The following is a 15,437-nucleotide window of genomic DNA, read 5'->3' as shown; positions in this document are numbered from 1 at the left end:
AAGTTGAACAGTGCTGACAAGACACCTTCAAAAAGTTTACAATTTGCAGCTCCAAGTGGATTAGTTCATGCTTTACTTGGTCTTGAACAGAATCTCCACAGACACCTGCAGAATCTGCATTCTTAAAATTTCAGCACATTGTTTGTTCGTTCTATATATATATATATATATATATATATATATATATATATATATATATATATATATATATATATATATATATATATATATTAGGGGTGTAACGGTTCACAAAATTCACGGTTCGGTTCGATACGATACACTGATGTCACGGTTCGGTTCGGTTCGATACGTTTTAGATACAGCAAAATGTAAAAACATCTCAACTTTTCAGAATGCCGCAAGCGCACCGCGGGTCATGTGACAAGAACTAACCAATCAGCTTCATCCTTTCCCGTAACAACGTTGAGAGCTCAGCCAAGATGAAGGATCAGCTGATCATAGTTGTATATGGATTGCAATTTTGAAATAAATTTAGTAGCAGAGCTACTGCAAGCGATTTTTAGAGCTGCAAATCCATTTATCCTTCGCTGAAATTTCCGCGTCTCATGGAGAGAGCACGTCATTGTTGCTTAGCAAAGACAGACGCCTCATGAGCGCTTCTGCCCAAGCGCTTTGGAAAGGAGGAGAAAGACGCGCTTAGCGTTTTCCATGCGTTTTTAGGCACGATATGTGAACGGCCCCTAAGGCGCTCGCTCACTCAGCACGCGCTGAAGGCTCGTTGCAAAATGTCGAATGCCTTTAACAGACCAGAAATATAAGATCCTAAAATAACCAACAGGTCTGGTGTTTGGGTTGGATTCCCTGTAAGCTATAGTTTCTAAATGCTGCAGGGATAGTTTGCTGCGTGCATGTTTCTCCTTTTTTTCGTCTTTTCCCAGATAGTACTGACGCATATATCCCCGCTGGTGTTTTTTTTTATTTTTTTTTATTCCCACTGCAGATGCGACATACCGTTGTTTTTTTATCCACCACTCTCTTGCCATCACCATTATAGCTTAAAGGGAATCCAAAGTGCACCCAAACACCAGACCTGTTGGTTATTGGGGGATCTTCTCATTTCTAGTCTGTTAAACGCATTGGCTATTTTGCAACGAGCCTTCAGCGTGTACTGAGTGAGCGAGCGCCTGCTGAGTAGCCTAACATAAACATATAAGATGGTGTTTTTTTCTTCTTCGGGAGTGTCAGGGGCGTTGCCTGTTACGTTGTTTGGGTTATTGGGCTACCTTGTTGAACGCATATCATTATATTTCTCTCTCTCTCTTTTTTTTTTTTTCAAATATAATTAATTACTCCAACGAACCGTTCGGTATACATAATGCGTACCGCGTACCGAACCGAAAGCGTCGTACCGAACGGTTCAATACGAATACGCGTATCGTTACACCCCTAATATATATATATATATATATATATATATAGTATTATTTGCTAATGCTCTGGGTTACACACTTCAATATATACATTTTTATTAATTTTTTTGCAGAATAGGAATGAGTAAAATGAGTTTTGAGGGTGTTGAAAGAACTGGAAATCAGGTGGGAATATAATATTTGGAATAAGCCTCTGTGATGTTCCAGACACATCGATACGAATGGATTTCCTGCTTCGTTTGATAATAGAAACCAAAATATGACTTTTTTTCTTCTGAGGAACACAGAGGATATTTTGAAAAGTATTTAAATATTCCAAATGTCCATTTAATGAGAGTCAGTGTGGTCTAAAATTACACTGAACCACATAGACTTTTACGGTATAGACAATAATACAATGTTGTAACTTATAAGTAAAACTAAAAACAAAGAATATATATAAAAAAATAGTTATTTAAAAAAGCTGAAATAAAATAAAATATATTCAATGATAAACCTAAACTTTAAAAACTTACACAATAATGCTGAATCTTATCAATTTTAATTGGACAGACAAATAAATAAATAAATAAATAAATAAAGAGAGAAAGAAAGAAAGAAAGAAAGAAAGAAAGAAAGAAAGAAAGAAAGAAAGAAAGTAAATAAAGCCAAAAAAAGAATATATATTTTTATTAAAAATAAATGTATATGAAATAAAATGCTAATTAAATATTTAATTTGAATGTATACTAAAATTTGATCAATAAATAAATGTACTAAAATAAATAAGGTTAAAGCACTAAAATTACAAACTACAATGGAAATTTAAATGAATTAAAATTAATACAAAATTAATACAAAAATTTGTGAAAATCCTGGTGAAGAAATAAAGTCATTCAGGTTTCAAACAACTTGAGAGAGTTTAAGATAACAGTTTTCATTTTTAAGTGAACTATCCCTTTAAGAGCTCATGCATTCATCTCAAGTATGAGTCTTGCTTCAAAGTTGTTTTAACCTCTGACCTTTTATCTCCCATGGTTGTGTATGACCTCACGAGTCTGTCAAGACCCATTGCTTCCCTTAACCCCGTTCATCTTCTCCCCAGCCCTTATGCCGCCCCGTTTCTCTGCCCCAGTTTAGTCACGCCAGACTGTTACCCCCAGTGGCATGTGCAACACAACAACCCCTCCTGCCCCGGTCACATGACTGTTACACTGTTGCCACGGTTACTGCGGAAGACTTCCCGCCGAGCAGCCTTCAGGCCCACTGCTGCTGACGCCTTCTGAGTGCACACTTGAAGGAAAGCGCTAGCAGAAGCGATTAGGTCCATAGGTCTCTGTCGGTCTGGGTTACATCAGTGCCGCCCCCACCTGTGGTGGAGCAGCGGTCTGGAGGCTATCCTGCTCGGCCAGTGGAATTTACTGCCACTTTAACAGTTGCTTTAAATCAGGTGCCGTCTGTCTCGCTGTCTCGATTTCTCTTCTTCTATAAAACGGCCCATTTAAAGCCTTCAGCTCTAACTACCTCTTCTTAAAGCAACCAAACCCATAGGAGAAAAATAGCTTTCCTCTAGATAGCATTGAAGTGAAATGGATGGAAGAGCAAAAGGACAGATGTCGTTTTAGATTTTCCTCCAAAGCAAAATGATTTCAGTCAAAATTGAGCAACAAATTTACTTAGCTGTCGACCCAGGAGAAAACAAACAGATCAATAACTTTACCTTGGATGACTTTGTATCTCACAATTTCAACTTTTAATCGAATTATGAATTCTTATGTGACAATTTGGACTTTTATTTACATTTTTATTAACTAATTTGTGTTTATTACCTTTTTTATATATAATTTTTGTAAAAACATGTTATAATTCCACTTCAAGCATGTAATTCTTCACAATGCATACGGACTATCTAGTGTATACACTACAATTCAAAAGTGTGTGGTCAGCAATATAGAATATATATATATATATATATATATATATATATATATATATACCCACACATATATATGGATTATACTTCTGTTTAGTAATGATGCATTAAATTGATCAAAACTGACAGTAAAGTTTCCTAATGGTACAAAAAATTCTGGAAAAAAGTACTGACACAAAACTTCTGAATAGTACTTTATTATAATAATTATATATTTGTTCATTAAATGGTATATAGTGTCAAATGCCTATACTGAACTGGTGGCAGCTGTAAAACTCAAGTGCTGTTCTCAATTCTTCTTCCGTCTCTTACGCAGATCCCAAAAGCAGATTTGAAATTTAAACTAGCTTAATAAGAGTCCCTGTGCAGTGCTTTTTTAATTGTAAGCACAGATAATCTATTAAAAAAGCCATTTAATCTTACAAAACTCCACAGCAGACCATAATAAACCATAATCAATCATCCAGGAAGATGTTCCATTTGTTATTTGTTAAAAAATCACTGCCATTTACTCTGCATAGAGGAATGGCAATTTTCCATTTATACGTTCAATTTAACGGTTAGATGCATGTTAGTTTTACTGTGAATTGAAGTCCTGGGATGAATGAAAGACATAAAGCAGCGCCATCAGAGTTTCACTGACATCAAGGTGATCTCGAGTGACTGGTGAAAGCGTGTGAATAATGCGGTGAGTGAACACAGACTTTGTCATCCCGCGAGAGGTCAGTGGAACGAGCGACAGAAGGGGGAAATCCCCTCGCACGTTTGAGCACGAGGCTCACGCCACTCCAGATTCTGCCCAGCAACTAACCCTTTCACTGCCACGCCTCCTCCATTACTGTACGGTCAACTGCAGTGACAGGCAGACACTGTACCACAGCGGGAGGCATGTCCCGGGGAGGAGGAGAAGGAAGAGGCTTTTTTTGGTGTGTTCAGAAGCATGAACTAATAAGCAGTAAGAGTGGCCGCTCATGCATGCATGCTCCCTGTGACTTTACACACACACACAATGCACTCATGCAGTGTAGTATGCATGGCAGGCTTGTGTGTGCGGGGCAGCCGGCCAAGTGGAGGAACAGAAGCAGACTTTGACAGGATGACCCACTGCTAGAGGAGACTAAGGACCACTATATAAAGAACTTATTTAGAACAAACACCATGGTATCTTCTGTCTCTTCTGCCATGTAACGAAAAATAAATAATTACTGTGAAGTTCAAAATATTGATTTAAAACTATAATAGCAAAGATAGCTAAATCTAGGCCAACCAAAATATACCAAAGTATTCTAGAGTCAAATGTGAGGCCATCCATCTGAGAGCTAAAGCTTGGCCAAGATTGGGTTATGAAACAGGACAATGATCCCAAGCATACCAGCAAATCAGATCGGCTGAAAAAGAAAAGAATCAAGGTGTTGCAGAAGCCAAGTTAAAGTCCAGATCACATCCTGACTGAAATGCTGTGGCAAGAGCTGTGCATAAACAAATGCCTACAAACCTCAATAAACTGAGCAACGTAGTAAAGAAGAGTTGGCCAAAAATCCTTCAGAATAATGTGAGACACTGATAAAGTCATGTTATTGCTGCTTATCACTGATACATCCTATAAATACATCCTTAATTTTGCAATGTACACATATATATGAAAATATGAAATCATAGTCATAGGTAAAAGTACATTTAATTCAAAACAAATTTAGACAGATCAGTCAGAAAACTTACTTTAAACTTATATATTAGGCTACTTATATATGGCTCATATATTACAAAAATGATTAAGATTAGCCATTAAATACAGGTTGTTTTTAACAGTGGTGGTTGTGAAGGAAATATGAGGCAGATGATTTGGGTCAAATCCTCAGTAAATATATTACATATTTTATAAATGTTTAGTAATTTAGGAAAATGTATTTGGCTCATCTTACCCCCTTCTCTACTATGTTGTTCTTTTTATAATTTGCATTGAATTTTCTGCAAATGATTCAGAATTCTCTTGTTATAGGTGTTGTCTTTGTGTAATATGGTGTTGTGGTGTAACCGTCCTCCACACGAGCCGGAGCAGTGATATTTACATCACTGTGTGTGGGAGAGCGAAGGTAGCGTTTGAAAAGCAGGAAGGCTTGTGTGCATTTGTATGTGTGCTAGGCTGCACCTCATCTCATTTGTGCCTTCTTTCCTCCTGCTTGTGTGGCTTCCTGGGGTTTTTGTCTGTGTTCAAGTGAGCATGTGTATCCAACACATACATTTACCGCGGTACCAACTGTCACTCACATGTGTGTTGAGTGTCACAAACACACTAGAACCTGCTGTTCATTTGGCCTGGAGTTGCACAGGGCCGATGCTCCTCATTAGGCACGTCGAGACACTGACCTCTTGACAGCCTCCACAAGTACCTATAAGGCCTGTCTCTTCTTTTTATAGAATTCTGGGTAATTTGCTGCCCTCCTCACAGGCTGTTTACCACAAGGAACACTGCAGTGGAGGAAATAGCATCAGTTAGATGGCGTCACTGGTGCGGGAAACAAACAGGAGAGACCATGAGTAATTTGCACATGATTTTACTGAGAAGAATCTGATTGTAGTTGCTGTGATAGGCACTGGAGCCCGTCTCAGAGCTTCTTAAAGGAACAGTTCACTAATAGATGACAATTCTGTCATCATTTACTCACAAAATGATGTCATCCTCATGTAATTCCAAACCTGTAGGACGTTGTCCTCTCTCAACACCACAAAGGGACATGTTAGGCTGGAGGATCATGCTGTTCTTTTCCATATAATGATGACAGGCCACTGAGCTTCGAAATACCCAACACATAATTACATTTACATTTTTAATTTTTAAAATAATTTTACATTTATTTATTTGATAATTATTACATATACATACATATGTGTGTGTGTGTGTGTATATATGTATGTATATATACACAGAATATATATATACACATAATATATATTTATTTATAACATATATATATATATATATATATATATATATATATATATATATATATATATATATATATATATATATATTGAGTGTGTATATATTTATATAATATTTATTATTACAATACAGATATTATTATACTTATATTATTATAATTACTGATATTTGTATATTTATATATAAATATAAACACATATTCATTCATTAATTCAATCATTTAATAATTTATCTATATCTACATGTATTTACTTATTTTGAATTTTTTTAAAGAATGTTTATTTTATTTATTTGATAAATATTAAATATGTATATATAAAAATCAAGTATATGTATTATTAAAACATGTTAAAAGTGCTGATAAAGAATTTGTATATTAATTTATAAATTAATAAAATGAATATTCAAATGTATAGTTCATAATAATGTATAATGTTCAATACAATAATATAGAAATATTATATATTTTTTATATAAATATGTATTATATACTATTTAAATATATGTTGTATAATATCATTTGATTGTAGCATAATATTGTTTTTCTATGATTAATTGAAAAGCAACATGTAAATAAATATATGATTAATTTAAATGTATAAATAATGTATTTGTAAATTTATGTATATATAAAATAAAAATAAAAACATGTATTTATTTATTTATCATTATATTTGACCCTGGACCACAAAACCAGTCTTAAGGGTCAAATAAGCTGAATAAATAAGCTTTTCATCAGTGTATGGTTTATTAGGACAATATTAGGATATAACAATATTTGGCTAAGATACAACTATTTGAAAATCTGGAATCTGAGGGTGCAAAATAAATAAATTAATTAATTAAAATTGAGAAAATCACCTTTAAATTTGTCCAAAATGAAGTCCCTAGCAATGCATATTATTAATCAAAAATTAGGTTTTGATATAATCATGGTAAGAAATTTTCAAAATATCTTCATGGAACATGATCTTTACTTAATATCCGAATGATTTTTGGCATAAAAGAAAAATCTTTTTTTTTTTTTGACCCATACAATGTTATTTGGCTATTGCTACAAACATACCCCAGTGACTTAAGAATGCCTTTGTGATCCAGGGTCACACATTATTTTAAAAGTAAAAACTACCACTTGAAAAATTTTGCCAGGAGGCAAATATTGCCCATATAAAAAAAGAGTCAGTTCTGACCCTAATGTCATGAAACATCATACTAAGTGGCCATTTCTATCAAATTCTAATCCCTAAGTTTGGCTCTGGTTCCTCCTTAATCTTTTATCCAGTTACACTGTTAGCACCGTTTGATTCTTGAGAGCAAGGCATGATGGGCCACACGTTTGCCCAAGGTGAGCGCCGTGTGTATTCTGTATACTTTACAAACTGCGTCCATCTTTTGCCACCCACTTAGTCTTGTATGTTTGGTTTAATCTCTCTTTGTCTCTCTCCACCTCATATTCACGCTTGTTTTCTCTGCGTCTCGTTTAGACAGCGTGCCGAACGGTGGCATCGCGAGCAGGGGAGTGGAGAGGTTCAACAGCAGTTTGAAATGTGAATTAGAGGGAGAGGGGTGTGCGAGAGCTCTCCGAGGCCAGGAATCAGTAACCACGCTTTCATTTTATGACATTCTTTCGCTCGAGTGTGTCTGGTAAACACATGCACAGAATACAGCACCGCAGCACACCGCTGAACAAGAGCAGCCACGTTCACCAGAAAATCTCAAAAGGTTTACGAGTGCTTGAAGAATTGCTTACTTTGGAAAATGTGTCTTTTTGATGAAAACACACACGTTTACAACAAATGTGACCCTGGACCACACTAGCATGTGGTCTTAACTAGCATGGATATATTTGTAGCAAAAGCCAAAAATACATTGCATGGGTCAAAATGATAGATTTTTCTTTCATGCCAGAAATCATTAGGATATTAAGTAAAAATCATTTTCCATTAATATATTTAGCAAATTTCCTACTGTAAATATATCAAAACTTAATTTTAGATTCATAATATGTATTGCTAAGGACTTCATTTAGACATTTTTAGATTTTTTTGCACCCCCAGATTCCAGATATTCAAATAACCGTATCTCGGCCAAATATTGTCCTAATCTAACAAACCATACATTCATGGAAAGCTTATTTATTCAGAATTGAGACTTATGACTCAATTTATTCATTGCTATTAACTCTTTCCCCATCGTTGACGAGTTATCTCATCATTTAGAAGACAACTCTTCCCCGCCAAAGACAAATTTTTATGGCTTTGGGGCGCTATTACACATCTTCTGAAAGAGTACAAAACCTCCCAAACAAAAACACATGTGAACAGGATGAAGAAAAGAGCAATCTCTCATGTAAACAGATGCATATTAAAAATAATGTGATCATCAGCAATAGACAGCATATAAATAAAAACTGCATGATATTATGGAGTAAACTGTTGATCCAAGAAGTGGTATATGTCTGTGCAAGCTTTGGAGGTGTTGATGGAAGCAATTTATTGGATGTATACCTTGATAATCACACTGAATATTACCCAGATGTGATTTTCTCACCTTTTTGCTTAGAACTATACATTTTTATGAAAGCTACCTATATTCAAGTGTTGATAAAAAAGAATGCTACAATGCTAGAATAAAACAGAAGTAGAGGTAGAATAGAGGCTCAGATTTTTATTTTGCTGCATTGCATATTCAAATATTCATAGGCTATAGCAAAATATACTGGAGGCCATCAAATTTGAGTGAAAATCATCAAAATCGTTGGCAGTGGCTGGCAACCTTTTTCAAAAATGCTGGCTATCAATCAATATATAAAAAATTTATTTATATTGAAAATATACAGAATATATATATATATATTACATTTTCTGAAGAAAAAAATGGGTCTGTCTTCCCAACCAAATCTTACCTCTTTACTCTAAGCTCCGCTAATTAATTACAGTGTGCTATTTTAATCCACGTTTCTCTTTTGTGTTTCTGTTTGTTCTGCAGGAGCCGAACACTGTTTCCGAAATTTCAGCGCTCCAACCGGAGTGATTGAGTCTCCTGGTTTCCCTGACAAGTACCCTCATAACTTGGAGTGCTCCTTCATCATCATCTCTCCTCCTCAGACAGAGGTCACACTCACCTTCCAGACCTTTGACCTGGAAAATGACCCTTTGCTGATGGGGGAAGGAGAATGCAAGTATGACTGGCTGGATGTTTGGGACGGCCTGCCACAAGGTTAGTGCTTGTATTTTAGTCATATGCTCTATACATACACAAACCCATGTTTTTTTTTGTTTGTTTTTTTAATAAATGAGTACTTGTATTCTGTAAGGGTGCATTTAATAGATCTAAAGTGACAGTAATGTTACAAAATATTTACATTTTGAATAAATGCAGTTCTTTTGAACATTCTATTCAGCAGTGTATCCTGAATAGAAGTTGTCTAGAAAATGATTGAACAGCACAACTGTTTTCAATATTGATAACAATAATAGGAAACTGGCATGTTAGAATGATTTCTGAAAGATCATGTGACACTGAAGTGTATAATTGTGCAAAAAAATTCAGCTTTGCATCACAGGAATTTTAAATTGTCATTTTAAATTGTATAAATATTTCAAAATATTACAGTTATTATTGTATTTTTGATCAACCAAATGCAGCCTTGGTAAGCATAAGACCATAAGAAATCTTCATTTAAAAATGTGTCTGTGATTTCTTACCTTTTTCCCTCATACCTTTTAGCAAGTCGCACAAATAGTGTGTTGAAGATACAGTGTTCATAGAATTGTGAACATCTCAACCATTTGCACAGTAAGCCAAATTTCTTGGCTTCCCATCTTGCATGCTATCAATCTGGGATCAAACTCAGCTCTTGTTGTGCTGACATCTAGGGATCACATGAGCAAAGGAGAGGGACAGTAAATCAGGGATAAGTAGGAGAGAAATCAGAGGAATACTGTGAGGAAAGCTCGTAATCCACGGAGCCGAGGGAATTTGAGGCACGCGATGCCTCAGCAGATCCACTTCACACTGAGAAACCGCTTTTAGCCTCTCTAACTGATCTCAGATCAGCTCATTTCCCTCCTTTCTTGTGTTCAGTGGGACCTCTGATCGGACGATACTGTGGGACGAAGATCCCTCCAGAGATCCAGTCTTCCACAGGCCTTCTGTCGCTGTCCTTCCACACTGACATGGCTGTGGCTAAAGATGGTTTCTCTGCCCGCTATAACATGACTCGCAAGGAAATTAGTGACAGTAAGTATCGTTTTTGTAGGAAAAGTGTATAATTTCCTGATCACGTCAGTTGTCTATCCCAGCAATTAAAAAGTAAACACTATGATGCAAAACATTATTTAGTTGTTTCTGTCCCATACAATCCTAAGTTAGCTACATTAGACCAATGGTTTGTGTTTGGAGGCGGGACTGTCTTGTTTAGTGGACCAATGATAGACAGGGGAGTGTTCAAAGGGAGTGTACATACATTAATAAGAAAAAATAGTACATGTATTTAGTTTGAATTAATATCTCTTTCTCTCTTATTAGCATTTCACTGTAGCAATGCATTTGGAATGGAGTCTGGTAAGATCTCTGATGATCAGATTTCGGCGTCCAGCTCATTTTATGATGGTCGCTGGCAGCCGCGTCAGGCACGTCTGAACAACGAGGACAACGCTTGGACGCCTTCTGAGGACAGCAGCAAGGAATACATACAGGTGAGCCAATCACACTCTAGAACGTATCGGTGCATTTGACATTCCTAATTTTTTTGCTAAATTAAATGTTTAATTTGTTAGGTGATGGAAGTCTCATTTGTTTAATTGGCATCATTCATAAAATATTGCAAGCACAAATTTGTATAATCGGTTCAGTTTTACATAATTTGCTGCATCAATTTGAATGATTTTATTGAGGCATACTTCAATGTCAGAACGCAATACTGTAAAGGATTTTTTTTTTTTTTTTATAATTTACCCAGACCAATCAAAAGTTAAGATGTCTAGGTAAGACATTTTTGAAAGTATCATGTGATGCATTTATCTGATCAAAAATACTGTAAAAAAAATAACAATGTTATTACAATTTAAATGAACTGTTGTCTGTTGTTAATGTATTTTAAAATGTAATTCATTAATGTGATGCGCAGCTGTATTTTCAGCATCATTGCTCCAGTCTTCAGTGTCACATGATCTTTCAGAAATCAGTCTAATGTGCTGATCTGCTGCTCGAAAACATTAACAACAATGTTGAAAACAGTTGTGCTTTTTAATATTTTTGTGGAAACAGTAATATATTTTTTTCTTAACAGCAATTATTTGAAAAATAATATTTTGTAATATTATAATACATTATAAATACTTGTGACCAACTAAATGCATCCTTGCCAAATACAAATATCCATTTTAAAATAATAATAAAAAATAATAAATAACTTATAATAAATAACTTTATAAATAAATAAATCCGACCTGCCCCAAACTGTAGCGTGGATTCATCTAGAAATATTCAATTTTATGAATGAAAAATGGGTTGCATTTGTTGACTATTCTGTCCCTCACAACCTCATTTGCGTCACATTAAAAAAGCCATTTACCTTGTCCTTGATTTGTTCCCTTTAATCCACTGGGATTCTCAATCTCTCTCTCACACACGTGTGGTATATTCCTACACACCACTACATTTCCAGAACCTTCTACACCCTCAATAGAGCTCTCCGTCTTGCACATCAGCATACGCCCCTCAGCTTGAGCTGCGTTTGTTGTGTTGGTGCAGACCGATGATGCACGGAAGGTTGCTGTGATGCTAACTGCTCGATGATGGATGAGGATGGGCTAGAGAAAACCGTAGTTAGCAACCTTCTCCAGTGCTATTGATTTCAGAGTTCATAGCATCTCTCCACACACCCCTCACCTGCATCCAAACGGGTAGCATTCCTTCTTATTTTTGAAAGATGAGCATGTGTAGAGAGGTCAGAGAGTTTTAATTAGACCAGTGATGCATCATTTTGTTGCATCTACTTTCATTGCCAAATTACTTGAATGTACTGTGTCAAACTTGAATTTTTTATAAAAAATAAATAAAATGGCATACAGTATCACTCAAAAAAAAAAAAAAAAAAAAAAAAAAGACTGGTAGTGTATATAATACCACAGTTTTCTATAAAAATGTTTAAAATAGATGTATTATCTGCAAAGGAACTGTTCATTACTCATATCAGAAATCCTCATTGATCGGCTGTCAAAAGAAGCTAAGTTGGTTCCCTGTTTCCCACTTTCATCAATCACTCTCCTTTCCCAGGTGGATCTTCACTTCCTCAAGGTACTGACTGGGATCGCTACCCAAGGAGCCATTTCCAAGGAGACCCATAAGTCTTACTACGTCACCACCTTCAAACTGGAAGTCAGCACTAATGGAGAGGACTGGATGATCTATCGGCACGGCAAAAACCATAAGGTAAGGACCATGCAATCCGTTTCTGTTCAGTATGTGTTTACAACTGACAAAGAATACACAACTACAAAAAAAAAAAAAAGAATCCATTTGTGAGAACAGCAGAGACTGGATTTACAAAAATCAAGACATTTTTAAGAACATTTTAGAATTATTATTATTATTATTATTTAAATATTATTTTACTTGAACATTTTTCTATGTTTAGAATTTCACTTAAATATTTTAAGAACCACTTAATTATATTCTTAGGAAAAAGTATTTATTTGCTTACTCATGATGTTTCCCTGTTCTCATTCAATGCCCTGGTAAATCTTTAAGTATATGGAAGGCCATTTCCACTACTGAATAAAAAATTTAAATAGGTTATTGCCACTTTTTATCTCACATTTCTGACTTTTTTTGCATGATCTAAACTCACAATTGTGAGTCATAAAGTCAGAATTGCAAGATAAAAGCTCTCAATTCTGACTTTTTTTTTCATAATTCAGACTTTTTTCTCTGTACTGCTTGATATGAACTCACATTTGTGAGTTATAAAGGCAGAATCCACATTTCTGAATTTTTTTCTAACAATTCTGATTTTTTTTCACAGAATTGCTAATTAAATCTAGCATTCCTGACTTTATAACACGTATAAGGATTAAAAAAAAATATATTATTATTATTTTTTTTTTGGTGGGAGGGGGACTATAATGTTCTCAGAATTGTGAGTTATAGATCACATTTCTGACAAAAATATCATTCTAATTATAAAAAAAATTGAGCTACAAAATAAAAATGTACATGTGATCATTTGCCAAGAAATTAACATTTCTAAGAAGTCATTCTGGGGATACAATATTTTTCCTATTTTTCTTTTCTTTTCTTTAGTAATGATAATAAATAGATAAATGATGTAACATTTTAGAAAGTTAATGTATTGTGAATCCAGCCAGGTCACATACTAATAAAACCTTATTTTGCCACCACACCTTTCAAAAACTATCATTAGACATTTGTTTTCACTAAAAATGTGTGCTTAAATAGGTTATTCTAATGAAATCAGAAGGTAGGTATTCCATTTGAGCACAAATCTATTTAATTTATTCTGAACAGAGAAAGTGACATGGGAACAGGTTGAGAGATGGTTATCTGGAGGCGGAGAACAATGAGGCCCTTTTTGCAGCCTTATCTCTCTGGCCGTTTCTAACGCCTGCGAGCTACCTGCCGTAAACACACCTGTGTGACCGGTCACACCTGGATCAGCGTGGGATATGCTGATACCTGTTCATACGTTGCTGGAATTCAGCGATCTGACCCATTCAAAGACTGTGTGTCAAATCATTTCCCCTTTTTAAATAAGTTGAGACTGATTCTAATAAATCTAATATGAACTTAGTTTTGAGGAAGGCAGGATTTTTTTCAAATTCAGTCACAGAGCTTTGAACCACCCTCAGTACTTCATCAAAAAAATATTTAAGAAGGATATACAGCGTTCGAGTTGTGAAGATGAATGCGGCAAAGTCAAATTATGATGAGGACACAACTAAGCAAACCCGACAGAAACGCTTTTGTTGGGCTAGCATTAGCATGGCTAGTAATTAAAGCATCAATCAACCACCGTTGCTTTATTTACCCCGCCTGCCCAGTGACATTCTTATCTCTGTTTTAGTTTCGACGTTGTCCGTCGCTTGAAACATCGTCTTTCTCATTTTGTGACAACTAATCCCACTCTAACCGTGCTGGCCACAGTTTAATCAGAGCCTCGGAAAGATGCTTATATTTAACTCTACGTTGCACCAAGGGATGCCGTGTAATAAAAGTGCTAGGATTAACCTTTTGGTTGTCTTTTTAGTGGATCTGCTTTTGATTAAAAGATTAGTCTCCTGTTTCGGAATAAGTCGCACGTGAAAGTAATATTGACCTGTAGACATGACCGGGCTTAACGCTCCGGATGTAGACAAATCCTGGTCTCAAACCACTTTTATTATAGAGTCTGGGATGTAAATTGTTCTTTGACAATTTTAAATCCTTAGAATATTGAATCGTTATTATTGTTAATAATTTTGAACGCATAGGGAAAGATCAATTTAATGACATAATGACAGGTGGTAAAGTATATGCTTTTTAGCAGTTTTTTTAATTTTATTATTAATTTATTTCTTTGCATTTTGACCAATAATTAATTTGACATAATGAAAAATGATCATATATATATATATATATATATATATTATACAGTATACAGGTATATATTTTACTAATGCAAAAACTAAAATACAGTCAATGCTGAAGATAGGTAGATAGCAAAATATATATATATAAAAATTCTAATTGAAATTGTTGGTGATTTTACTGTATTTATTTATTGACTTATTGATTTCTACAGTCCCTTCCTGCTATCTATTCATAAAGGAATCACTTTATGATTAACTAAATGATTAGATGTCAATGATTAATTACCGTTGTCAAAGTTTCTTCTGTGGAGTGATATATGGACACTTTCACCATGACGGCTGTTTATTTTTGGGTGTGTTGTTGGATTTGGGTTTGTATAAGCAGAGTGAGCTGTTAACTCTTTCATAAACACACACACACACACACACACACACACACACACACATATATTCGTCTTTACATTCTTGTGCTTGCCAGTCACAGAACAAGGAACAATTGTAACCTTATTCTGAGGAACAAAGTGCTTTAAAATATCACAGTATTCACTTTGTTGTTTAATTTTACACATACAGTGAACACATTGCAAATACATCAT

General features: G+C 35.0%; 1 protein-coding gene across 3 annotated transcripts in view; it reads left to right on the top strand.

Annotated features, from left to right (window-relative positions):
• Window positions 1-15,437, top strand: part of nrp2a (neuropilin 2a) — a 75,227-nt gene that overhangs the window by 26,472 nt on the left and 33,318 nt on the right. For all 3 annotated transcript variants that reach the window (XM_052545523.1, XM_052545524.1, XM_052545525.1), the window contains exons 4-7: window positions 9,236-9,466; window positions 10,334-10,489; window positions 10,778-10,947; window positions 12,530-12,685. In XM_052545523.1, coding sequence (XP_052401483.1) covers window positions 9,236-9,466; window positions 10,334-10,489; window positions 10,778-10,947; window positions 12,530-12,685 — 713 coding nt within the window. The remainder of the gene's footprint in view (window positions 1-9,235; window positions 9,467-10,333; window positions 10,490-10,777; window positions 10,948-12,529; window positions 12,686-15,437) is intronic.

Source organism: Carassius gibelio, chromosome B1 (genome assembly GCF_023724105.1).
Source record: "Carassius gibelio isolate Cgi1373 ecotype wild population from Czech Republic chromosome B1, carGib1.2-hapl.c, whole genome shotgun sequence".
Taxonomy (NCBI): Eukaryota; Metazoa; Chordata; class Actinopteri; order Cypriniformes; family Cyprinidae; genus Carassius; species Carassius gibelio.
This window is presented reverse-complemented; position numbering and strand designations above follow the sequence as displayed.